The sequence below is a fragment of the Delphinapterus leucas genome, chromosome 1 (genome assembly GCF_059928025.1).
Source record: "Delphinapterus leucas isolate spDelLeu-1000000601 "Yukka" chromosome 1, BTC_Dleu_Yukka2, whole genome shotgun sequence".
Classification (NCBI taxonomy): domain Eukaryota; kingdom Metazoa; phylum Chordata; class Mammalia; order Artiodactyla; family Monodontidae; genus Delphinapterus; species Delphinapterus leucas.
The window spans coordinates 160,380,701-160,406,581 of record NC_143129.1 but is presented as its reverse complement, the minus strand read 5'-3'; the positions used below and the strand labels follow the sequence as shown (position 1 = coordinate 160,406,581).

The following is a 25,881-nucleotide window of genomic DNA, read 5'->3' as shown; positions in this document are numbered from 1 at the left end:
GGAGCAGGAAGGGGCGATGGCCGCTCCGCCCCCTGCCGCCCGGGCCCGCTCTCCCCCGCCCGCCCGGCTTCCGCGTCATGGTCCCGAGTGCCGCCCACCCGCCCCGTATAAAAGCGCCGCCGGCCTTGCCCCCGGGACTCGGCCCCATGGAGATGCCGCCGGCCGCGGCTGGCGCACGGCAGGGTGAGGCGCGCGCGACGGGGATGGGGCGCGAGTGCGGGCTTAGGGGGAGGGCGGAGGAGCGGATGGGAAGGGCTTTGGCTGGGACTGACCTGAGCGGGAGGGACGTGGGGCCGGTCGGCTCCGGCCGGCTCCGGCCTCCCCTACCCCCAGGATCCTCCCAACTTAGTCCAAGTCGGAGGATCCTGCGGGTAGGGAGACCGAGGTCCGGAGGGGGAATAGAGCGCTCGCGAGGCTCTGGGCCGGGACACCCTAAGCGTCACCGAGCCTGGAGGCCAACCAGAGTTTCCCAGCAACTTTTCTCTCTGGTGGGTCGCCCCGGAAACTTCCCCTCCCCCGGTCCGGGAGTCCGGCCACGGGCCCCGCGCCTCCTGGCCTGGGCTCCGAGCACTGGGCAGGCGGGCGGGAGGAGGCGATGGCCTCAACGGGGAAGCCCCCCCACAACGCAGTTCCAACCCAGTGGGTTTCCATCTGAGAGCCCCGCCCCGCAGCTGTCGGGGCGCGTCGAGGTCCTCGGAGGCCTCCCAAGACTTCTGGGTCCCCTGGGTTGGCGGGGGGCTGGGGTTGGGGTGGGAGGAGGGGTCAGACTGCCTAAGTTCAAGTCCTTGCGCCATCAGCTAACAGCTGGATGACCTAGAGCAAGTTCGTAACGTCTGTGGCTCAGTTTCCTCCTTTGTATTATGGGAATGATGCTCCCTAGCTGGGAAGGCTTTTGAGAGGATAACAGAGGTAACACGGAAGATGGCTTTGCATTTTGCATACTGCCACCAGTCCGTGTGGTCTCATCCTGTTGGATGGGGCGGGGTCAGGAGAGGGGTGAGAGAGAGAGAGCCATTCCGCATCCCTAACCCTCATGGTTGTCATACAGGAGCTGTGACAAGTGCCTTCCACCAGTCTGAGCTGTGAGTGGCCGGTGGAAAGAGAGGCCCACCCAGGAAGCCACCGCACCATGAGTCTGTGGGAGCTTGAAGACGGCCACAGCTGCCGAGGGACCCCCAGGCCAGCTCGGGAGTCCCCGGCCGAGGAGGCAAGGACTGCGGAGCTGCAGATGAAGGTTGACTTCTTCCGGAAGCTGGGCTACTCGTCCGCTGAGATCCACAGTGTCCTGCAGAAGCTGGGGGTCCAGGCAGACACCAACACTGTGCTGGGCGAGCTGGTGAAACATGGGTCAGCAGCCGAGCGGGAGCGCCAGGCATCGCCGGACCCCTGCCCTCAGCTGCCTCTGGTCCCCCGGGGCGGGGGCAACCCCAAGGCCCCCATCCTGGAGCCCTCTCCCCGCGAGGAGGACAAGGAGGGCAGTGACCTGAGGCCCGTGGTCATCGATGGGAGCAACGTGGCCATGAGGTACATGTCACTTCTGTGTCCAAGACTGTGGCCGGGAATGGTGGCCGTGTGTCTCTGCACCTCTGGTAGAGAGGATTTCAGAAAGGAATTTGACCTCTTCTCCAGACTGGTCTAGAGGAAGGGAAGGCCCTTTATGGAGGCCCTATTGTGTGCCAGGAGGCTCCCTTAATCCTCATGGCTTCTTGGAAGTGGGTTTTAGGGATGTTTGAGGGAGCTCAAAGTGTTGCTCAGGGTCACACGACTGGTAAGTGCCAGAGCAGATTCGAACTCAGGTCCTTCTGTCTCCAGAGCTACCTTATGCTCTTCAAGAGGGATCAGACTGTGGGCTCCAGCTTACTACATAGGAGCCTTCTTTCCTCCTCCATGAGATGGGGATAACCCACCCCCTCAGGTGGTGGTTGTGAGGAGTAAATGCACAGAACCTGGAGAGAAGTAAGGGCTCATTAATCAGTAGTAGTTGTTGTTATTACTATTATTTAGAGTCTGGGACTGCTGAGGCCTTGTCCCAGACCTGGGCTCCCATGGAAGCGGGCCCAGCTACTGAGGCCTTTGTAGCTGTGACCAAGAGTAACCTTGAGGATCTGGCTCTACATCAGGGGTGTGGGTGGGTAGCTTGATGCTTTGGTTCCAGGGGAGCAGTGACTTGGGTCACTTCTGCTGGAGCCACCTGTGCTGGACTGGGCTCTGAGGGCTCCCCAGGGGCCAGAGCCAGGACTCAGCCCCATAACCATCCCACCTCTCCCCTCCGCAGGCTCGGGGGATGGGGGGGGAGGGGTGGCGGGAGGGCTGCCGTGGACCCCAGGGAGCCCAGACTTCCCTTCCATCCAGGCCCTGCCCTCTGGCCCTGCTTTCTCCCAGTCCTTTCAAGGCAGGCTGGTGAGTCAGGGTTGGGTGGATGGTTCACAGGGAAAGGTTCCTGTGAGTGTGGATGGGGAGATCCCATACACAGGTGTGGAGTGGGAAGGGCTCCTTCCCTGGCTTCCCTGACGTCTCTCAGGTGTGCTGCCTAAGGCCTCTATGCCTTTGCCCCCTCTGCCCCTCCCACACCTGGCCCACCTGGCCCAACTCAGCTGTCTGGCTGGTCCTGGCCCAGCTCAGCAGGTGTGCAGGTGGCCCTCTTCCAGCCACTTTTGGGTCAGTCAGTCTTCCCATCTCTGAAATGGACTGAGCCTAGGTGGAAATTGAGGAAAGCTGGCATCCACAGGCCAGCGGCCGCTGGTCCCAATGTGTGCTTTGAGAGTTAGGGGATCCCTCTCAGCAGTGTTTGGCTGGGATCAGTCAGTGACTCCCTACTCTAGGGGCGTGGGCCAGGAGCGCTGAGCCCCGGGGGCAGCCATGTGCTGTGTGTGTTTGTGTCCCGGCAGAAGGAGGAGGGGCCTGGGCGGGAGGAGGGGCAGGTGATGCAGTGGGTGGCCAGAGGCCGAGCCGCAGGGGCTTTCTGAGCTGGGGCAGTAGCAGGAGGGGAATTCCAGCCTCAAACTTCCTGTCTCAGCTGCTGCAGGGTTCCTGCCCTCCTGCCCCCTCCCGCCCAGGGCTGGCGGGCCAGCCCCTGCCATATGCAAATCGTGGGGAAATTCACCTCTGTTTCCTTCTAAGGGAATTTTTCTCCACTAGTTGGGCCCGGCCCAGGCAGATCTTTTCACCTGGGTAGCCTGCCTTTTGGCCCTGCCCTCTGCCCTAGGGCGGGAGCCGCTGAGCTGGAGTCTCCTACGGAATCGCACATCTTACCAGAGTCTCGTTAGACAGGCTGAGGGGCCCTGACCTTCTGGGCCGACAGGACTGTGGTGTGGGATGGGAGGATGTCTGGTTTTCCTGTGCCAGCACAGCTTCCTCCACAGCAGCGAAGGGGGTCTAAAGTTAGCTGTAGAGAGGCACTCCTGGCTTGGGAGGGCAGGATCTGGGCTTGACTCGAGGGACTGGAACATGTGTTCTACTTCTCCCAAGACTAAGGCTCTGACTACCTGCTTAAGGGATATTCTGGGGGCTAGGGCGGCTGAGAGCAGACTTGTCCCCAGCCAGGGTTTCTGATGCCCAGAAGCAGTACACTGTCCTGGAAGCCCCGGTGTCCCATGAAGTCCCAGGGCTTGCAGATGCTGGCCTGGGATGTGGCATATGCAGGTACCCACGTGTGTATAGAAGGAGACAGGTAAATGCATGTGCAGACTGCGTACCTGAGACAGGGATCCAAGGCAGAGATGATCCCTTCCCCACATTTCTGGGGAGACAGAAGGCCTAGGGCAGGGGGAAGCACTGGGCATTGCGAAGACAGACCTGGGACCTGACCCATCCTGCCAGGTCAGGGAAGGCCTCTCAGAGGCAGTGACACCTCACCTGGGTTCTGACAGAGGAGAGGAGTTTGCCAGGTGCATGGTTTTCCCTGTTCCCAGCTTGCCCCACCCTCTGAACAGTTTGTTCACACTCAACTTCGGGAGCTTTTTTCTCTTTCCTAAATAAACCTCAGCTCTTCTGTTAGGGGCAATCCAGTACCCCCAGATGTGGGTTCAAGTTCTGCCTCTTACCAGTAGCCAGGGGACCTTCGATGAGTCTCAGAGCCTTGTAAGGATGAAGCAAGGAGGCGTGCCATGTACCTGGCCCCCAGCAGGTGCTTGGTACCCACCCATACCCGCTCCGGGCCTGCTGTCAGGGTTGGCACTTGTCTTTGTACTGTCGTAGCATCAACACCGGTGGTGGCTATGAGCACAGCCTCTGGGTCTGCATTTCGGTTGGACCGCTGCTACTGTGTGATGCTGGCAACTGGTTGCCCTCTGTGGACCAGTTTCCACACCTGAATAAAAGGGCAAGTGGGACTTCCCTGGTGGTCCAGTGGTTAAGACTGCACACTTCCAATGCAGGGGGCTCGGGTTCAATCCCTGGTCGGTCAACTAAGATCCCACATGACACGCAGCACAGCAAAAAAAAAAGTGGGGTGGGCCAGGGCCCTTTAATGATAGTACCCTCCTCAGAGACTTGCTGGTGATTCAGTATTGAGCATGGAGATCAGGGCCTGCCTCACAGCTCTCAGTAAATGTTAACTTTTATTATAAGCAGGCCGGCAGATGGCAGGGAGGCCCCACCTGGTGGGGATGAGCCCTGCCTTCCGGCTGGACTTTGCCTCACCTACAGTTTACGGAGACCTTCAGCCCTGGGAGCCCCCCGCCTCACTCCCAGACAGCCTCCGTGCCCGCCAGCTACCCTACCTCCCTTTCTACTTCTCTTGGGGCTCCAGCTATTACCGCCCCCAAGCCAGCCACAGGATGTGGTTGGCCATGGAGTTGCCTCTTTTGCATAACGCTTATTCTGTTTTATGTGCCAAATATGAGAGTCTGAGTTGTTCACTGAGGGGCAGGGACTGTGGGGGTGAGAGCCCCAGCTGACCCCTTCCAGGCCCCTAGCCTGGTCCTGGAGCCCTGCCATGACATCCAGTATTACCTGGGAGCCCCCTTCCATTCCCAGGAAGCCAGCTGGAACCTCCACTTTGTTGGACTGTCTTTGGCCTCAAGAAAACAGGAACGTTGTCGCACTGACATGGGCCCTTCTTAAGGAGGCTGCAGACCACCCGGCCCATTTTTCAGACAGAGAGGCTGAGCCAGAGCAACCTCAGGGCTTGCGTCTGGGCCCAGCCGCATTTGGATGGGGTGAGGTCTGGTCCACGGCCCTGGGATGTCCCACTTCCCAGCTCTCCTGCTGGCAGAGTCCCCAGAGTCTTCCAGACCGTCTTTTTGCCTTGGGTCATGCCTTCTCCAAAAGGGCAAGAAGAGAACAGGGAGTCCAGGCGTTTTGGGGAATTGGCAGTCAGAGGAAAAGCAGTTCCTTTCCCTTTCAGAACGGAAGGCCTCACAGCTGCCTCCTGCCCTGTGTTCCTCGCCCTCCTCAGTCCCAGCCCCTGCGGTTTGAGCAGGACTGAACTGTAATCCAACTTTAATCCGGAGCAATCTGGTTTCTCCTTCCCAGCACCCACCCTCAGCCCTGCCGAGCCGGCGAGGGAGGGGTGGTGACTCAGTCAGCCTGTGTATATCTGTGTCCCCATGGTCCCAGTGCCTTTCCCCCACCCCCAGGTGTGTTGTAAGCGGCCTGACCCTTCCCCATGTGGGAAGCGGGTGCTGCCAGATTCCTGGGCGTTTCCTCACTGTCAGGAGACGGAACCTCAGGGAAAGCCCCGGGTCTGGCCATCCCTGGCAGTGTGGGAACCAGCAGGGAATACAGGCCCTAGGCCCCCGGCCAGAAGGCAGGGGGCTGAGCCCAGCGGCTCCACCGGCCAGGGCAGGGGCTGGAGTGCAACCCACCTCCCTCCTGTGCGGATCTGGGAGCAGCAGGCCGACCCCGTCCTCCTCTCCTCCCCAGCCACGGGAACAAGGAGGTCTTCTCTTGTCGGGGTATCCTCCTGGCAGTGAACTGGTTTCTGGAGCGGGGCCACACAGACATCACAGTGTTTGTACCATCTTGGAGGAAGGAGCAGCCTCGGCCCGATGTGCCCATCACAGGTGAGTGGCACCTCTGAAGGGGCATGGTCTCCCTGCCCCAGGAGCCCCTATCCTCAATAGAGACCCTTAGGGTGTGAGCAACAGCTTCTAGGTCCCAGGCAGGGACCAGCATTCTTTTCCTGGCTTTTGCTGTCCTCAGCATCCCTGCTCTGAACAGCGGTCCTTGGAGATCACCTTGGGCAACCTCTGCCTCCGGGTCCTGGGCACCTCCCTCACCTAATGGTGGTGTGCTCTTGCCATGTCCCCAACGGCACAGGGGCAACGTGGTGTGGCGGCTAAGCCCCTGGGCTCTGGAATCCTGGCTCAGTCCCTTCTGGCTCTGAGCCACTTGCCCCTCATCTGAGACGCGGGATGGGGTGAGGATCTGATAAACTCGCAGGGTTGGTTGTGAGGATCACACGGGTTAATACACATAGGTGCTCAGAAGAGCACCTGGCACACACACAGCCAGTGCCAGCTGCCACCATTGCTCTTACATGAGCCCCCAGCCTTTGGGAGGAGAGCCTGAGTTTATTTCCCTGGAAGTCTTGAGATCTGGGGGCAGGCTGGCTGGGGCCGCCCGCTCCAAGAGAAGCAGCCCCTTCTGGGTGGGTCCTTCTGTCCTGGTTGAGACACTCCTCTGGCCCCAGCTCAAGCCGCGGCTCATTCCTAGATCCCTCGAGAACAGGCTGGGCGCGACCAGGCCTGGTGTCCAGGAGCGGGAAGGAGGCAGCCCAGCTCTACTGAGGAGCCTTCCCTGAGCAGGACCTGCCAGCCTGTTCTCCGGGGTCCTTGGTCTTTGGGCAGCAAACTAGGCGCCAGGCCCAGCGAGGGGCTGGGCCTCAGCAGTGGCCTCTGCAGAGCCTCTTCCTGTTCCCGCGACCCTGGAGTTGAGAGCCCTGTGTCCGGCACCCGGGGGTTCAGGGAGCCCTGCGAGCTGGCTCTGGGTCCAGGCTGGGCCCTGACCTGCGCCCCTGCTGCCTCCCAGACCAGCATATCCTGCGGGACCTGGAGAAGAAGAAGATCCTGGTGTTCACGCCGTCGAGGCGTGTGGGCGGCAAGCGCGTGGTCTGCTATGACGACCGCTTCATCGTGAAGCTGGCCTTCGAGTCCGATGGCATCGTGGTCTCTAATGACACTTACCGGGACCTCCAGGGCGAGCGGCAGGAGTGGAAGCGCTTCATCGAGGAACGGCTGCTCATGTACTCCTTCGTCAACGACAAGTACGTTCCCGACAGCGCCGGGAGGTGCCTGTGGGAGGGGTGGAGCAGGGGCAACTCTGCTGCAGGGCCATGGCCTCGGGCCCAGGCAGCGGGCCCCACTAAGAAGGGTCAGGATGGGACCAGACTGGGGTTTTCTAATCTGGGGGATGGAGAAGGAGCATGTGGTACAGGATGGTCAGTGCTTCCAAGAGAGCATCTCCACTCGCCAGCGCCGAAGCTCTGACCAGAGGCCAGTGGATGCAGCCTTAGATTCAGATGTTCGGCCTCTGCAAGCTCCCAGCAGGAGAGTCGCCGTAAAGGCGCCCGTGGCTGCGGCCTTCTGGCCTGGGACCTCCTCCACTCCCTTGGGACAGTACCCCCTAGAGCCCAGGGATGTCCTGCTGGGCAGACACCAGTTTTAGGAGCTGCCCTCCTCTCCGTGCTATCGAGGCTTCCTGTCCTGTCCCCTCGTCGGCACTGGGAAGTCCCCCTTCATGTCTCGCACCTCCTCCGCAGGTTCATGCCCCCTGATGACCCCTTGGGCCGTCACGGGCCGAGCCTGGACAACTTCCTGCGTAAGAAGCCACTCATGGCCGAGCACAGGAAGCAGCCGTGTCCCTATGGTAAGACCCCCAGCTCCACCCTCCAGGGCCCTCCTCACGCCATCCCCTTCCTCTCTTGCCTGAGTCGGCCTGCGCCCCACGTTCTTTCTCTCGGGGACCCCCAACCCCATGTTTCCTGTGCTACCCACTTCCGTCTCCCACCCCCTGGTTCTAGAGCCCCCCCGGCTGAGAGCCCTCCTTAATTCTCTCCCAGGGAGGAAATGCACCTATGGGATCAAGTGCCGATTCTTCCACCCCGAGCGGCCAAGCCGGCCCCAGCGCTCTGTGGCTGACGAGCTCCGTGCCAACGCCCTCCTCTCACCCCCCAGGCCGCCGAGCAAGGAGAAAAGTGGCCGGCGGCCTTCACCTTCCTCTCAGCCCGGCTCTCTGCCAACAGAGCACGAGCAGTGCAGCCCGGATGGGAAGAAGCTGGGGGCCCAGGCATCCCCGGGAACCCCCCGGGAAGGCCTGACACAGACCTTCACCCCAGCAGGCAGGAGCCTCCCACCTAGTGGGGGCAGTGGCAGCAGCTTTGGGCCCTCGGACTGGTTCCCGCAGACCCTGGACTCTCTCCCGTATACCTCCCAGGATTGCCTGGACTCGGGCATTGGCTCCCTGGAGAGCCAGATGTCAGAACTCTGGGGGATTCGAGGAGGCGGCCCTGCTGAGCCGGGCCCACCTCGGGGCCCTTATGCCGGCTACCGCCCCTATGGGGCTGAGCTCCCCACCACTCCGGCCTTCTCTGCCTTCAGCCGGGCCATGGGTGCTGGCCACTTCAGCGTCCCTGCTGACTACGCACCCCCGCCAGCTGCCTTTCCACCTCGAGAGTACTGGTCTGAGCCATACCAGCTGCCCCCACCCACCCCAGTCCTGCAGGAGCCCCGGGTGCCGGGCCCAGGGGCTGACAGGGGCCCCTGGGGCGGGGCAGGCAGCCTAGCCAAGGAGCGAGCCAGCGTGTACACCAAGCTGTGTGGCGTCTTCCCCCCGCACCTGGTGGAGGCTGTGATGGGGCGCTTCCCGCAGCTCCTGGACCCCCAGCAGCTAGCCGCCGAGATCCTCTCCTACAAGTCCCAGCACCACAGTGAGTAAGCCGGCCAGCCGCCCGGGCAGCACCTCCGGCCTCCGAGGGCTGCCAGGCTGGGCTTTGAGCCTTCAAGCAGCCCAGCCCCGGCCCCAGCCTGGAGGCTGCACAGAGGGAGGATTCAAGTAGGGAAGAGAACCCACAAACCAAAGATACTGTAGGATTGGTTCTGGCACCTCTAGGCGTCTGCCCAAGGGGTCAGGAGCGATCACCCTGTTGATGCACATTGTATCTGTAGTTTAAGGAGACGCTGCCAGTAACGGCTGTCAGTCTGTGGCTGAGGCCCAAACCCTCCTTTCTCTCAGAGGGCGGGGAGGGAGGCAGCGGGGAGCAGAGGCCTGGGCTGGGGGCCCTCTGCACGGCCCCCCACCTCCGCCCCGTCCCTGGGATGCCGGCCTTGGCCGGCTCGTTGGGCACCGTGTGCCCGCCCTCCGTGGGCCCTCCTCTAAGCCAATGAGGCCTCGTCCGTGCTCTAGCGGGCACGGGGCTTCATGTTAGTAAGCAAGATGCTTCTTAATAACCCACTTCCACTTCCGTCCCACTCTGTGCTCCTATCCCATCGCTCCTGCAGGGTCAAGGGCACTCTGCCCCACCCTCTCCTCCTCCCCCCTTCCTCTGTATTCAGAGCCATCTCGCCCTTCCCCAAGGGGGGACATGTGTATGTGTGTGTACAGGTGTAAATGTTAAATATTTTAACTGGAAAGCCCTTGTCTCTCTTCACACATCAATAAAGTACAATCTGAGCCCCTCTAAGAGGTGATGGTCTTTGTTGCTTCCGGGTGGAGCCGGCTCCTGGGTGATGGAAGGTCACAGGTGGGCACCCCGGATCTTCCTCCACACCAGCTCCCTGACCCTTCTCTGGAAGGAGGGTTTTCTGAGTTCTACCGAGAGTGCTCTGTCCCTTGGGGTAGAGGAGTCCTTCCTGAGGCCTTGGGTCAGGCCTTGAGAGGAGGCGGCTGTGGACACACGGGCAGAGTGTCAGGAAGCAGAAGCGTGAAGCTTGGAGTCCTGAGGCTGCAGCGTGAGGAAGGGGTGCTGTTGCGGGAGAGTAGGGGGATGGATCAGGCTAGCCCCTCCGTCTGCCCCGTGAGCAGAGCTGAGCGTTCCAGGAGAGCTTGTAGAGTGGGCCTAAGGGCTCAGCTCTGTCCCATCCTCCCAGATCTTACCCTGCTTCAGACCCGGAGTGGAGTAGGGGGGCACTGGGGTGGAATCAGCCTGGAGAGGCCCTGCCAGGGTAACCTCCAAGCAGGAGGTCAGGGGTGGGGACCTCCTGGGAAGGGGTGTCCCTGGTGGGGACACCAGGGAAGTCCTACACAATTTTTTTCTTTTTCAGATAAAAATGAGGTATAAATGTTAGGTATTTTAAGTGGAAAGCTAGACAGTCAGATGATCCCCAAACACCATCAGCAGTGGAAAAAATAGTTTTAAGAATTACACCTTTGGGCTTCCCTGGTGGCACAGTGGTTGAGAGTCTGCCTGCCAATGCAGGAGACACGGGTTCGAGCCCTGGTCTGGGAAGATCCCACATGCCGCGGAACAACTGGGCCCGTGAGCCACGACTACTGAGCCTGCGCGTCTGGAGCCTGTGCGGAGGCCCGTGCACCGCGATGAAGAGGGGCCCCCACTCGCCGCAACTAGAGAAAGCCCTCGCACAGAAACAAAGACCCAACACAGCCAAAAATAAATAAATAAATAAATAAATAAGGAGTTTCTTTAAAAAAAAAGAAAAGAAAAAAGAATTACATCTTTGAACATTTCACCCAATTTGTACTTTTTATTTGTGAAGCTTGTATTGTATCTATTTTTTTTCTAGAAACTGCTTTCCCACAGAACGGCTGTGCAGCATGTTGTAGGAAAGGCCACCCCGGTGATCTCCCTGCACATTAGGGTCCCCCCCGCCCCCCGCCAGTTGCTCTTGGCCCAGAACGCTCTGTAGAAGCCTGCACGCGAGGCGGGAACCTGCACGCAGGACGTGGTAGTGACTGCAGCGAACGTTACTTCCAAGCCCCCACGTCGCGCTCTACCAGGCGCTCTGTGCCTGCCGTGTCCCGCCGCCTCGGGACGCTTTACCTGCACCAGGAAATGTCGCTGCCTCGTTTATAAAATAGTTTTTCCAGTCGAGAACTGTATTCCAGATTAAAGGCTGCTTATGGGCCTTTGTGTCTATAGACAGGAAGCTAAAATACCGGACTGTCCAGTTCATTATCAGCCACTGACGAAGCTGAGTGACTTGCCTGAGGCCCCACGGAGGACACACTCAGGCAGGGCCTCTGCCTGGGGTCCCCTGGCCCCACAAACCTGAGGAAGGGAGGGACCCAGACGCTCGTTCGCAGGGACTCTCGGGCCCCTGAGGGGGATGGAGGTGGAGGGGGTGCCCTCAGCCCCGCCCCTCACAGCCACGTGGAGTTACATCTGCATGGGGACCCTCCAGCGGGAGGGCTGGCCTGACCACCCCACGGCCCTGCTCACGGCAGGTGCGCCAGCAGTCCCACCCACACGGCCCCCTCTCTGCACACCACGGGGCGGGGAGGGTCGTGAAGGCCGTGAGGCCCCAAGGGAGGCCTGGAAGGAGAAGCAGGGCGCCTTCACCCCTCTGCCCATCCCACCAGCCTGCTCTCCGTAAACATGAAGGCTCACACTTGGTTCCTGACCAGAGCTGAACTCTTGGTCATTCACGGCTCCTGCTTTGTGGGGAGGGGAGGAAGAGGCAGATTCCACAGGCAGGTGGGCAGCGGACAGGCGGCAGTGGGTAGCAGGTCAGGGCTTGCTGTGGTACCGCCTGGCCTTGCTGGCTCGCCGGCAGGCACGGACAAGGGCAGCAGAGCCCACACGGCAGGTGCGAGCTGGGGCCGGGCTCCTGGAGGACTGAGTCAGTTCGGTGCCCCGTCGTCTTTGCTTTCCCGGCAGCTTCGGCCTGGCTGGGCTGGGCTGGCCGTCCAAGGTTCGGAGCCTCGCCTCCAGGCCTCTTTCTCAATCTGGCTTCCGGGCAGAGCTCAGAGGCTGCCAGGCCCAATGCCCAGCATGTTTCTTTCCCAGGACTTGGGTTTTAACTGCGAAGCTTTCCTCACCACCTCCTGCCCCACCCACTGAAGCATCTTTATTCACGAGGCCTCAGCGTCCCCGCCTGTGAAAGGGATATGATGGTCCCTGCTTCTCCCTAGATTCGACAAGAGGACACCTCCGTGTGGCTGGTGGCCGCACAGGAGGGAGCAGCCCTGGGTTCGGGTCCCCCTCACTGGCTGTGTGGCCCTCTCGGGGCCTGGGCTTCCTGGCCTACCTCACAATACGGTTGTAAAGTGTGAGAGAAAGACAAGTATCACGTGATATTGCTTATTTGTGGAATCTAAAAAAATGGTACAAATGAACTTATTTACAGAACAGAAATAGAGTCACAGCTGTAGAAAACAAACTTATGGTTACCAAGGGGGAAGAGGTGTTGGGGAGGGGTGAATTGGGAGATTGGGATGGACGTGTACACAGTACTGTATATAAAACAGATAACTGACAAGAACCTGCTGTACAGCACAGGGGACTCTACTGAGTAGAGTCTTAAAAAAACTGAGTCACTTTGCTGTACACCTGAAACTAACATAACACTGTAAATCAATGATACTCCAATAAAAAAATTTTAAATAATACAAGAAAATAGAAATACTTGGGGGGGGGGGAAGTGTGAAGGAGAGAGTGGCAGGGCCAGAACGTGACCCTGAGACAGGATCTCAAGCCACTGAGGTGCTGGAGGGGATCAAGCTCCAGTCACTGCCCTGCCAGCTCTTTCCTCCTTTTGTTTTCCTGGTTCCAGGGGCTGAGAAGCCAATGGGGAGCATCTGCAAATCCCTGCATTGGGAAATGACCCTGGGGCGCTCACAGAGGATGGCCTCCTGCCAGCCCTTCCCCCAACCCCCCCTAGGCCCCTACACCCCACCCTGGGGCTCTCACCAGCAGGGGCCTGACCCTGGGTCTTCTTGCAAGTTCTGTCCTGCACTCGGGTTAACCACACTGGGGCGCAGGATGACTACGGAAACCTTGGCCTCCCTGGCAGGGAACTGGATGCAATTCCCTGCCTGGAGGTCCCCGCCCCCTCTGTCCCCATCGCACCACGCCAGCCTGACGAAGCCCTACAGTCCCTAAAGATCTGAGGGCCTAAACTAGGAGCAGGAGAGCTTTGGGGCTCCAGGAGAGCAGCTCCTGGGCAACCTCCACCCCAGTGCTGCTAACACCCCAAACAGCACTGGTCTCTTGCAGGGTGGTATGGGGGAGTGGCTGGGAGAGGCCACCAGTCACCATCCAGCTGCCACTTCCTCCCTCTTCCCACGCTCTGTGCCCTCCCTCCTCCTCCCAGGTCCCCTGGAAAAGCCAGACTGTGTCTCCCCTACACAGAAGGGCAAGCCCCCTGCCCTGAAGGAGGCGCTAGGCAGGTCTCTATGAGAAACAGACTGAGCGAGCCACAGAGAAACTGGGATTCAAGGGGACACAAATCTAGAGTTGGGGGAGGGGTAGTGCCATCAGCCCAAGCCCTGGGCCCAGCTGGTCTCCAGGGGTTCCTGCCCCTAAAGAAGGCAGTTCCGGGATCCTAGCACTTTTGCCCCAGGGATCCTCAAACCTCTGGCTCATTTTTTTCCCCTAGACCATATAGCAGGGTGAGTAGAGGGTGGTGAGTAAGAGCCTGTCTGGGGGCCTCCTAGGTCATGGGAAGGGTGTGGGAGATTTGGCTGAAAGGGACAGGAAGTAGGGCCCTACAATTAAGGAAAATGAAGCCTTCCCAGGCCATGGTATGTAAATCCTTCCGGCTAGTTCCTGGATGGGGAGGAGGCCCCAGGCTGTCATTCTGGGGTGTGGCCTCAAAGCCCGACTCAAGGCCGCTACTGGTGATCTTAAACTGCTCACCCATTTAAGAAATGGCTGCAAAACTAGGTGGGAGAAATGGACTGGGCAACCCACCCACCGCACAGGGTTAGGCTTGTTGCTAGCAGGCAGGTCCCTGGGAAGGGTCCAAAGGCTCTGATTCTGGCTGCTCTCCAGAGAAGAGCCTCGCTAAAGGCCAGGGGCGCTGTGGTGCTCTGCCTGCCACCTGCTGGCACCTCCTGGTAAGGACTGCCAGCGGAGCAGGGGGCCTGCTTAGCCCATAGGGCTGCCAGCCCAGGCCTGAGCACAGGGCCTAGAAACTGGGATGCTCGGCAGGATCGGAAAACACAAATCTAAAGAGAAAAGTATGGAAGGTAAGTGCTAAGGCAGAAACAGGGAATTCTCAGGGGTCTTTGCAGCTCCACCTGGAAAGCAACACCAGAGGTCACAGTCCACCCTACAAAGTTTAGAGTTCCAGAAAATTCCAACTGTTCTGGGTAACAAGTTACCCAAGAAAAATTCTCAGGAACTGGACAAATAGGGAGGAAAGGAAAAGGAGAAAGAAATACTTGTATTTTTTTTTTTTTTTGGCTGCACTGGGTCCTCGTTGCTGAGTGCGGGCTTTCCCCAGTTGCGGCGAGCGGGGGGGGGGGTCCTCTTCTTGGCGGTGCGCAGGCTTCTCACTGCGGTGGCCTCTCCTGCTGTGGAACACGGGCTCTAGGTACGCGGGCTTCAGTAGTTGCGGCGCTCGGCCTCTAGGGCGCGCAGGCTCAGTAGTTGTGGCTCGCAGACTCAGTTGCTCCGCAGCATGTGGGATCTTCCCAGACCAGGGATTGAACCTGTGTCTCCTGCATTGGCGGGCAGATTCTTAACCACTGCGCCACCAGGGAAGTCCCTGTATTCCTATTTTTAAAGTGATATGGAAGATAAAGTCACAGTGAGTTCCACGTATTTCAACCCTTTGGCTCAGCCACCCCACCGCTAAGCGTTGTGTTTGCAAAATGATGTGTGTAATGCACCACAACACTGTCTGAAACAGCAAAAGATGGGAAATAACATTAACACTATCAGTAGAGGATTGGGTTAGATAGATTTTGGTAACAAATGTAATGGGAGTATCAGGTAGCCAACAGAAACGAGGCCACTGCATTTATAGAACATTTTCTAAGCTATATTACTAGCTCGCTTAGACACAAGAAACTGTCTCCAGGAAGGACAACTGGGAGCAGAGGGGCAGGTGGACTGACTTTTCATTGACCGCACTTCAGTACCACTTGAATATATGCCACTTGCATGTATTACTTATTCAGATTAGAATTTTTTTATTTTATTTTTATTTATTTTTTTTTTTTGCGGTACGCGGGCCTCTCACTGCTGTGGCCTCTCCCTTTGCAGAGCACAGGCTCCGGACGCGCAGGCTTAGCAGCCATGGCTCACGGGCCCAGTCGCTCCGCAGCATGTGGGGTCTTCCTGGACCGGGGCACGAACCCGCGTCCCCTGCATCGGCAGGCGGACTCTCAACCACTGCGCCACCAGGGAAGCCCCAGATTAGATATTTTAAAGCACCCTTGGGTAGAGAAATAAGTTATGGGGGTGGGGATGGGGATCTGAGGAGGGCTGTATTGGCCAGGGGTCTCTAATGTTTATTCTTTTTTTTCTTTTTGGCACCACACGGATTATGGCATCTTCGTTCCCCAACCAGGGATCAATCCCTGGCCCACAGCAGTGCAAGTGCGGAGTCCTTAGCACGAGACCGCCGGGGAATTCCCAGCTAATGTTTATTCTTGTACACGAATGGTGAAAAGTTGGTGCACACCTGCCCCCAACATGTGTGTGTTGTTAAACCATGATAACTGCCATTTTGGAAGATCAAAATGGTTGACTGCTTGTGGTTCAACCTAATATTTATTTACAAATTATCTTACATGTACTAATGAATGAATATTTCTGCATATTATATAACACAAAGTGAGGAACTAAGTAAGGCTGAGCCAGAAAGTAAATACAAACCAAAGGCCTGCCGTGTTCTTCCCAGCCCCCAACCCCTCCCCTTGGAGACCAGCAGCCTTTGAAGTGGGGATGAGAATCAACTCCGCCACAGCCCATCTCAGTGAGGAAAACTGTTTCAAATCATGAAGCTTACCACTTATAAAATTCAGGCCTGATAATGTTAATTTGGATTAACACAGGAATGAGAACCTCAGCCCCTTCTTCTTCTTATCTCTGCACCTTCCAGGCACATCGCCCTCGCAGGGACTCAATACGACCCCAGCCTGGGAGAAGTAAATGTGTGCAGAGCGCAGTCCTGCTCCCCCAGTGCAGCAGCCCCAGTCGGGCTTCCGATGTGAGTTGTTTTTTTGTTGTTTTTTTTCCGGTACGCGGGCCTCTCACTGTTGTGGCCTCTCCCGTTGCGGAGCACAGGCTCCGGACGCGCAGGCTCAGCGGCCATGGCTCACGGGCCCAGCCGCTCCGCGGCGTGTGGGATCTTCCCGGACCGGGGCACGAACCCGCGTCCCCTGCATCGGCAGGCGGACTCCCAACCACTGCGCCACCAGGGAAGCCCCCGATGTGAGTTTTTTAAGTGTAATCATGCCTCAGTAATTTGGAGAAAGGCTAAGGGGCAGAGGAGTCAGAATAAAAGCAAAAACTAAGTCACCCAGTGTTTCAAAACAGCATACTTACTGCTCTCAAGCTTAGGCCATTTAATACTTGTTTCAGTTCCCTTACTTAGCACACAGGTCAAGAAGCCAAGAATACTCTCTTTAGAATACATACTTACAGGGTACTTACATGACCCCAGCACCCAAAGGCTCAATCTTGGAGTCGGAAATAATGCTAACGCCTGCTCCCTCCTCTTTCACAGCAAGGGATTTTCTTCTAAGCAAAGAGAATAAACTCCATCCTAGGGTAAACGTTTAACCTAATTATGGATCAATTTCCTACAGCACTCCGAAGGCCCCCAAGATGGGGACAGCAGCTTCGACAGGCCATGCTCTCCACCCTCACTAGCCCTGTCCAAATTCACAACACCTCCCTCCGTCTCTCCCCTGGGCCCCAAATGGCTTCTCACCTCCTGCTTTGTGGGTTGTTCCCATTCTCTGTGTTCAACTTTTGGGGTCTGATGGTGTTTAGAGCACTTTGAGCTATTTCCTCATCTCCTGGAAGAGGGTACTTGAGACTCCCTAGGAAGCTCTATACAGGCACCATCCTCCCAGGATAAGATATACAGTGCCTGGATTTTTTTTTAATATCTTGTAACTACCAAAAGGAGCAAAGGACAACCTATTCCCATCTTAGAGATGAGAAGGTTAAAGACCGGAAGCCAAGTACTATTCCAAACCCAACCAAGCTGGTGAAGGCAGTACCTTCTCAGTGGTCCTGGCAGCCGTTCCAGGGCAGGGGTCACTGGTGGGGGCAGCTAAGATGGGAGGACACAGGCCACCCAGCAGACCACCTCCACCAAGTGTCACAGATAGGAACTGTGAGGGCAACTGCTACCTAAATACACGTGTTCCTCCACTAGGATGGTTGTTCCTCTAATCAATAACTTGATCAAGGTCATAACCTTATCCTCTTTTAAACTCAAGCAAACTTAAGCTTAGCTGAGAGCCAAAGTTGCAAATATCACAAGTATGGTAGGCAGGGATCTCCCAGCATTTTTTCCTAAACCAGCCCAACACAGGGAACCTAAGTGATCTCTCAAGACTCTTGTATCTCCAGTATGTCTGGCCAACTTACAGGAAAGTTGTGAGGTCTCCTAATCAATGATTAAACTTTATAGAGAAAGTATGTATAAAGCAAGCCATGTCTCTAACCATGATTACACATACATAGAGGTATTCATACACATAGATATGCTTTTAATAATATATCTTTTTAAGAGTAGTCCTACTCTATCTCTAGCAAAAGTCAAACTGTGAGAGTCAGAAATATCTTCAGGTTTGCTGTGTGCTGTCCTCAGAGTTAAGGAAACCACCGGGATCCCATCCTTCCCTCCCGGGAAAGGAGACTGACAAAAAAGGATACAGAAAGCTTCTGGTTTCCATTGTCTTTAGTTTTGTTTTGTTTTTAAGGAACAATCTATATAAGAAACTAATTCCTTAAAAAACCCCTGAAGTTCTGCTACCAAAGACATAGGCAAAGACATCTAAATAGCCACAGAGTCAAAAAAAAAAAAAAAAGTTTATTTGAGAACAAGAGGAAGCTTTTGCACATCTGACAAGGTAGACGTGTTTTGATAATAGACGCCATCCATATTTCAGCTCTACCAATATTGCCACAAATGGAACATATTTTTTCTAACAAAGATATGGAGATAAGTATTTATGACTAAATAGAGTCAAAGGAAAGGTGAGGCCCCACAGCATATCCCTTAGACTGATTCATGACATAGGATTTAAATCGAACAATCCAGTCTCCTAATGCAGTGGTTCTCAACTTGGTTTCTTGTCAGAATGCCAGGGACTCTTCGAACGAATATCCCCAATACTAGGCCGTACCCAAGTCAGAGTCTTGGGGGGTGCGACCCAGGCACTGGTATTTTTTTAAGCATCCCAGGTGATTCCAATGTGCAGCCAAGGTGGATGGCCGCTGCTCCAGAGGCAGGTAACAACCATCAACAGACTCCTCAGCCCATCCACCCTGAAAGGAAGGGGCATTTGCTGGGCATCGCGGCCTCTCGGTGATCCTGTCATTCACTTTGCTCAAGGACTCCAGGCGTTATCAGCTTTGGGTACAATTTAGAGCCTTTCCATTTGCCTTAGTCATTTTTAGAGCAATACTTAATCAGGCAAATACCATCAAAGAGAGAGAAAAGATGGAGAAAGAGATTTCCGTAAGGCATGATACGAATAAGTGAGTGAAAAAACAATCTCAAGTTTAAAGGTGAAGGATGAGAAGTCAAAGCCTGTGAAATTTTATTTATACAAAAGAATAAAAATACCTATTTTAAAAGGACTCATTTAAACTCATGTGTTTCAGTTTTTCCTGTTCCTTGAACATGAAACTGCTTCCAACTCAAAAAGATTTAAGATAGGTAATTATTAAATAAACACTCTTTACCTTCCCTCTGCAAAGAAACAAAAAGCCAAGTCCCCATTTTATTTATGGTAAACCAAATTACTTTCAGTTAAGAATATTGGCAACTGCACGAAAGAGATGATCAGATATGTCAGCAGGAAGGTATGAGCTGTATAATGGCATTACAAAAAGTCCCCAAAGCAAATAAGATGGTAAAAACAATCATAGAAAAACGATAAAACACAAACAAAATAAGAAAACGCCAGATATTTACAGCCTCCCTCTGAAACGTGACTTGTTCTACGTTCAGCATAAAACAAACCTAGAGAACATTTCTCGATGCGCATCACAGATGAGGCTGGTGCCAGCCAGCAGTTTGACGGGGGAGACATTGGTTCCAAGAACGGAGAAATGCACACTTAGCAACTTGCTGGGATTAAAACAATGTCTTGGGTCGTCCTGCAGTTGTTACGGAAAATGACACAAAATAAATGCTCCAATATGGTCTTACAGAAATGACTTGTTTGTCACCACATTTCAGAACAAACTACTCAGAGTCACAGGCACCAGGTCTGGGAAAGCAGAGATGGATGGCCACGCAGCCAGGTGAGGGGTGTTTATCTTTGTGAGGTCGGAGGAGGGAAGCAGGGCTCTATAGCCTGGACGCTTCTGCACTAATGAGTCTTCTAATAATCCTGAAGAGAGAAAAACAGAAGTCCCAACTTATTCTCAGCAGAACATTGATAAATTCTCACCAACAACCCTGCTAGGCTATTGCTCTGTAGCCAAAGATTCTATTTCAAATATGACAGACAATATTTCACATCGAAAATGGCTTGTCTTCTGAGTCCACAAAGGGACAGAAACATCAATTCTGCCTTATTAGACCTGAGAACTCACCAGTTAGAGGCATGGGGGTGGTGAGGAGGGGTAGTATTAACAGTACATTATTTAATCAAAGGGAATTTTTCTTCAGGAAAAAATGTGTGAGCCTTTCTCTCTCCAAAATATAAAGAGAGTACACAAACCTAAAAGTCAAAGTGCATCCAGATGGATACCCCAGACTTTAAAACAAGAACTGTGACCCCAGATTAGGAACACTCAAGCTCTGAAGACAAATACGTTTTTCTAACCGTCTACGAAAATCACCAGCCTCTCTGAAATGGTCTGGCTGATACTTACAGCTCGTGGTTTTTTGTTTAACTTCAGATCAATCCTGTGATAGGAAAGATAAAAGATATTTGCATTTTAATTTACAGAAAACGGGTCCAAGAATCAGCTACTGCATAGGGCACAAGCTATAACAAAGACTATTTGGTTAAGTAAAATCCACATTCTTCATTAGACTATGTCATATTTAGTTGTTTACCCAGATATTATTAAGCAAGTATTTATTAAAAACATGAGCAGATACTCTTGCCACAAGGTAAACTTAGATGACTCAAAAAGAAATACACTATAGCAGTTATAAAAGTCGTACAATTTTTAAGAATGATTCCAAAATTACACGTTAAAGAGCTTGGGTTAAGAGGGCATGCTCTACGTTAATGTGTTAGCTCTGCAACTATGTTGCTGATAATCACTGAGACACTGAGTGATTAAGAACAGGAAAGAGACTAGGAGTTTGTATTCCTGGACATGAAACACAAAAGAAATTCAACAAATTTCAATTTTTAAATCTTTCCAGAGCAAAACATCAAGATCTTAAACTATCAATCTCCTTATGAAGCAAAGCCAGGATATCAATTTAAATATTAATCAAAGTAAAGGTTATCTACTTTTAAAGAAATTAAAATGCATAAAAGTGAAGTTTACTTAATTTTGCTTAAGTTATTAAATAAAATGTTACCTCCATCACGTTTTTCTGTTTTTAAAAAAAACTTCCCAGCCTAACCTAATATACATACCTACAATTAAACAGATAAACTATGGGTTAGAAAGGTCTCAGAAAGGCATATTTGTCTCTACACACTAAACAACACAGCACAAATACTAATTCAAATCAAACTTACTCAAAGTCATAATCAAACATGCCAGACGGGCTGAGGGGCAGCATTTGAAAGGAAGAAAGCAATAGAAATTAATATCCTAATTGAATAAATTAGTTGATTAGCCACCCTAGCAAGATTTGTAGAAACAAAATCACTTTTAAGAATCTTAAGACACAAAGTTTCAGACATCAAAGCACCAAAGATTCTGTGGTTGGGAGATTCCCTTCCCTCAATGGATTTCATATCAGAAGAACAGACTATAAAAAGAAAAGTTATTTCATTAGAAAACTAGACACCTGCAGGCCTTCTATTAACTACCAGATTCAGAGTTAGAACTTTTAAAATATTTAATTATAATGAAAAATAAACAGGGCATTTAGAAGAAATAGAGAACAAAGGGTTTAGTGACATAATGAAAAGTGCTTTGAAGACCGTACCAACAACTCGGCATAATACACTTTCACTAAAATGAAAGATAAAAATATCATACAGTTTTGAAAATAAAAAACATTTTGCAATTTCTAACTCGGGTTTTATATTTAAACATGTCCAAACATGGTACTCCTTTTCTCTGCATTCATGCTAGAAGCCAGGGGTCGAATCAGAGTCTAATTCCAAAACCCACACAGCCGTATGACTCTGCCCCTGAACTGGTGAGGGCAGTTAACGGTTTATGTCAGGGCTACAATCAGGGAACGCGGAAGTCTGCAGTGCGCCTACTGAAACAAAGGGAAGTTGACATCCGCAAGCACCCAAGCCGTAAGGGTCCAGATGGGAGAGCAGCCTAGAGGAGAAGGCCGTTTCGGGCCAACACCGCTAACAGACCATGGGCTGGGCAGACGTCCAAAGCAAATGTTAACCAGGGGCACGACACCAGTTCCTTGGCTGGCTCCAGAGCCTTTCAGACTGTAGACAGGAGGTAAAACAATACGCAAAATGGCTGTATTTCCTCCTAGCCAATGTTTGCAAGAGTGAAGCTGGAAGAAAGCTTAACTTCAATAACCTTTATGCAACAGTTTCACTTCGGACATTTGGGAAAAGTATACAGTAACTGTACAAACCAGGAACTGTCAGAAATTTAACTTTCAGCCTAACTTAACTTTGTTCAGAAATTAAAGAAGTAGACTGTACCTACTTCATGAAAACGTCACAAACTACCTAGAATTCTAGAGCTTGGTACAGTATCAAAAACCTGTAAGAGCAGCTATAAGGTTATACCGATTTCAACTTTTTTCTTTAAAGACACTGGGACTTATCGTTCAGATATCACGTAAAAGATAAGACTTTAGAATCTTGTGATCATTTATGAATGCTAAAAATTATTTGATAGATTTTTATATTCCTAAAGAGGACAAATTCAAAGTTCTTCCCTTTTTGCTAGGGTACTTATTTATTCCACTTTGCTTTACTCATCACTAAACAGTGTCTTACACATGGTGGGTATTCAGACTTTTGTTGAAATAATTTACTGTTGACTTTTATCTGACAATATGGGGTGTGGTACATTGAAGGAGAAACGACACTGTACTGGGAGCAAAGTTACAAACATGTGTAGACAAAGTGCTCCCCCGTCCCCATCCCCCAATCAGTCAGACCCACTAAGACATTAGTCAGGGGCGAGGGGTTTGGGCCAGACACAATTCCTGACTAAAGATGGCAGGAATCTGAGAAGGTGTGCTAATAAACCTATTTTCTCCAGAAAGAAGGCAAATCAGCTCCAGTATCCTCCCTCAGGGCAGGTGAGGCCCTAAGGCCAACGGAGAAACCCAGCAGGATACTGAACCTGGGGAACGAAAAAGGATCCTGCTTTCCAAACAGAAAGCCCCATTGTGAAGGCAATAACTAACATCAAATATCTTTTTAAATCCTAGTATTTTTCTGGAAGGAGTTAGTTCCTAGGGCCAGGAGAGGAAACGGTAGGAAATGCTGTTACTATGGAAATCTACCAGTAATCTGCAAGAAGAAAATTAAGTTCAATGTCTAATTCCCTTTTATCAGCTGATCCTATCATTAAGGAAAATAAGGTATTACCTGAAATAAACAATAGCTATCAATAGAGTCTAGTGTACCAGGAATGGAGAAAGTGTCCCAGAAACTTTCAAGGAATTTACCCCTCCTCTACTCTGAAACAGGAAAATAATTATCCCATTTAAAATGACACTGGTGTAAACTTAATGAAAGCAACACAGAGCATGACCCTTTTATCTTGACAATTTAAAAAAATATTTTTAAGAGTATGGATCTCTGCTGTTTATGATAAACTAGCGTCAGTCCTGTCACAGCGATTAAATAAGCTGTAGCCTTACCAAAAAAAAAAAAAAAAAAAGAGAGAGAGAGAGATACAATTTTTGCTCTCTCTTACTGCACTTATGAGATTGGCGTGGTGATTTCTGGTGTGCAGAAAAATGTTAGGCTGCAGTCCTTAGTCACTATCTGGAGGATATACTATTTCTGGGTCTAAAAACCACCACCACCATTGACAAGAAAAACTCTTAAAAGAATTAAAGAATCAGTTGATGCCAAGGAGGCTTAAACCCGTTGGAGTTAATTCTGTATTATCCCTGTATGCCACATCTGGCAAAGGTAACAACTATAATATCCTGGGTGCCTGAGGGAATGTTCTGTGGGACAACCCAGCCCAGAAGCAAACTGACTGGCACAGGGAAGCCCACCCATTCCTTGCACGCTCCCTTTCATCTCCTCAGCATGCAGGCTCCTAAGAGGAGCAGGACAAAAGCCAACCTGGTGGATATCTGGTTTTCAAACCTCCCAGAAGAAGGTTTGAGGCCATCCCTTCCTCTAGAAACTACTGCATTACCCTCTCTGAGTTCAGCTGTATAATTTCCAATTATCTGAGCTAACAGGCCCCGGCATCATCATATAAACCCCAAGGAGAGAGAATGCTAAAATCCTCTCTGGGTGGCACCTGATCTCTCTGCCCACTGATGTGATTCCTATCTCATTAGGCACTGCAAAAACACACAGTGAACAAACATTATCTAGGAAGGTGCTCTCGTATCTTATAGACCTTATATTGTTCCTCTGATACTGAAATCAGCATTTTACAAAGATATATAAAAATAGAGAAATCATAAGCAATCAAAAAACTTGTATTTAAAAAGCATAAAGGGGGCTTCCCTGGTGGCGCAGTGGTTGGGAGTCCGTCTGCCGATGCAGGGGACACGGGTTCGTGCCCCGGTCCGGGAAGATCCCACGTGCCGCGGAGCGGCTGGGCCCGTGAGCCATGGCCGCTGAGCCTGCGCATCCGGAGCCTGTGCTCCGCAGCGGGAGAGGCCGCAACAGTGAGAGGCCCGTGTACCGAAAAATAAAAATAAAAAATAAAAAGCATAAAGGCACTATTAGATCAGTTCTGTCCATCCTCCAGGGAATAAGAACAGGCAGGGATCAAGGTTAGGAGCAGAAGACTTATATCCCACTTTTCAGCTTCCCAACACATGCTAGTGGCATCTTCCAAACACTAGTACACAGATTCCATTTCTATTTCCCTTTTTCTCTTCTGAAAGGATTTCAAATTCACTGTATTAAACAAAAGTTTTATGGAATCAAATTCTTCTACACTAGAAACACTGAGAAGGATGTCTTCCTTCACAGTTCCTCTAATGCCCACTAATTCCTCCCTTAGAGAAAAATTAGCCTGTTTCACTTGGACCAAATGAATTTCTTCCCATCAGCAACAGAAAGACCACACCAATCCTGAAGAATGTTTATTCTATTAAAGTCCCTTCACAGCAATGGTCACGGAAGCTCTAAGTGGGTGGGGATAGGGTGGGGGCATAGGGGGTGGGGAAAGGTGGTCCCTACCACTGACCTGTGCCGGTTTTTATTCTTTCGTTTTTTATGGCTGCTATGATGACTCCCTGAGGAAGTAGAAGAAGCAGCCTTCTGAGGTTTCACTCCCTGCACAGATCCATCCAGATCCTCAGGATCCTCCTGGCTGGGCTCATTTTCCTGATTGTGGAAGTCTGGAGAAGTATCACTTTCCGTCCCACTTCCTGGCTCCCCTGGAGGGAATAAACACAAGTCCCCCAAAGCATCATCAGTACTCCTCAGGCAGTTTGTCCATCAGTCAGGAAAGATTTTCTGAGCACTAACACATAGAAAAAGACTTGTTTCCTACCCTTAAGGACCATATGTTCTAACTGACAGGAAGAGACATACAAAGTTACCAGAGTTCCCGAGAAACTTGTAATCTGAAACAATGTAACCAGAGTCAACAGACCTAAGGACGGCTGGGAGATTAGACCATACAATCAAGATAACCTCGCTACATAAAGGTTATTTAAACAAGAATATGCTAATGGGATTAATAATTACACAAGAAGCATTATCAAAAACATTACATAGGTCTTCGGGAGGTGAGAGATGACCTTGGGAAAACATCCTACAGCTGGCCCTGGTTCCTTCCCCAGACCACATGGGAATCCTGACTTTCCATCAAGAAAAAGGGCCCAGGAGGAGAAAAGCCCCATTACCTAAGTTACTCTGAGAAGCCTTAAGAACATTATTTTAAAAGTGGTAATAATACCCTTCAGCTGACAGATATTCCCATGCATCTCCCTCCCACCCTCCCTATCCCACCCCTCTAGGTGGTCACAAAGCACCAAGCTGGTCTCCCTGTGCTATGCGGCTGCTTCCCACTAGCTGTCTATTTTACGTTTGGTAGTGTGTATATGTCCATGCCACTCTCTCGCTTCGTCCCAGCTTACCCTTCCCCCTCCCCATGTCCTCAAGTCCATTCTCTACGTCTGCATCTTTAAGTCCTGTCCTGTCCCTAGGTTCTTCAGAGCGATTGTTTTTTTTTTTAGATTCCATATATATGTGTTAGCATACGGTATTTGTTTTTCTCTTTCTGAGTCACTTCACTCTGTATGACAGACTCTAGGTCCATCCACCTCACTACAGATAACTCAGTTTCGTTTCTCTTTATGGCTAAGATAACTGGATAACTGGATATCCACATGCAAAAGAATGAAATTGGAACCCTGTCTCATACCATATACAAAAATTAACTCAAAATGGATCAGAGACCTAAATGTAGGAGCTATAAAACTCTTAGAATCTATTGGAGTAGGCAATGGTTTCTTAGATAAGACCACAAAAGCAAGCATGACAAAAGAAAAAATATGTATAGTGAAC

General features: G+C 52.2%; 2 protein-coding genes across 6 annotated transcripts in view; one reads left to right on the top strand and one right to left on the bottom strand.

The window, feature by feature from the left end:
- Positions 1–37: 37 nt before the first annotated feature.
- On the top strand, positions 38–9,622 carry ZC3H12A (zinc finger CCCH-type containing 12A). Of its 2 annotated transcripts, none has more exons than XM_022575266.3 (6): positions 38–183; positions 1,049–1,524; positions 5,866–6,005; positions 6,973–7,207; positions 7,703–7,809; positions 8,003–9,622. In XM_022575266.3, the coding sequence occupies exons 2-6, from the start codon at positions 1,130–1,132 to the stop codon at positions 8,875–8,877; spliced, it is 1,752 nt and encodes a 583-aa protein (XP_022430974.1). In that variant the 5' UTR covers positions 38–183; positions 1,049–1,129; the 3' UTR covers positions 8,878–9,622. The 2 variants fall into 2 exon arrangements, with proteins under 2 accessions (XP_022430974.1, XP_022430975.1); XM_022575267.3 differs by lacking the exon at positions 38–183 and adding an exon at positions 262–488.
- Positions 9,623–12,777: 3,155 nt separating this feature from the next.
- The window catches only part of MEAF6 (MYST/Esa1 associated factor 6), a 29,121-nt gene continuing 16,017 nt past the window's right edge, over positions 12,778–25,881 (bottom strand). Inside the window, exons 5-9 of one of the 4 annotated variants that reach the window (XR_002644753.2) lie at positions 24,554–24,746; positions 20,746–20,775; positions 20,583–20,640; positions 19,916–19,949; positions 17,878–19,428 (exon numbers count right to left, since the gene is read on the bottom strand). Coding sequence is in view for 2 of the 4 variants with exons in the window: in XM_089895867.1 (XP_089751993.1) it covers positions 14,485–14,617; positions 24,554–24,746 (326 nt within the window). In the remaining 2 variants the exon portion in view is untranslated. Of the gene's footprint in view, positions 14,618–17,877; positions 19,429–19,915; positions 19,950–20,582; positions 20,641–20,745; positions 20,776–24,553; positions 24,747–25,881 lie in introns of those variants that run through there. The other 3 variants (XR_002644754.2, XM_022575269.2, XM_089895867.1) reach the window with 3 other exon arrangements.

Bases quoted from the DNA above. Each gene is read 5' to 3' on its own strand.
- ZC3H12A (XM_022575266.3), top strand. From the start codon at position 1,130: ATGAGTCTGTGGGAGCTTGAAGACGGCCACAGCTGCCGAGGGACCCCC. The intron at 7,208-7,702 runs GTACGTTCCCGA...CCTCCTCCGCAG, and splicing joins TACTCCTTCGTCAACGACAA to GTTCATGCCCCCTGATGACC. The intron at 7,810-8,002 runs GTAAGACCCCCA...ATTCTCTCCCAG, and splicing joins GAAGCAGCCGTGTCCCTATG to GGAGGAAATGCACCTATGGG.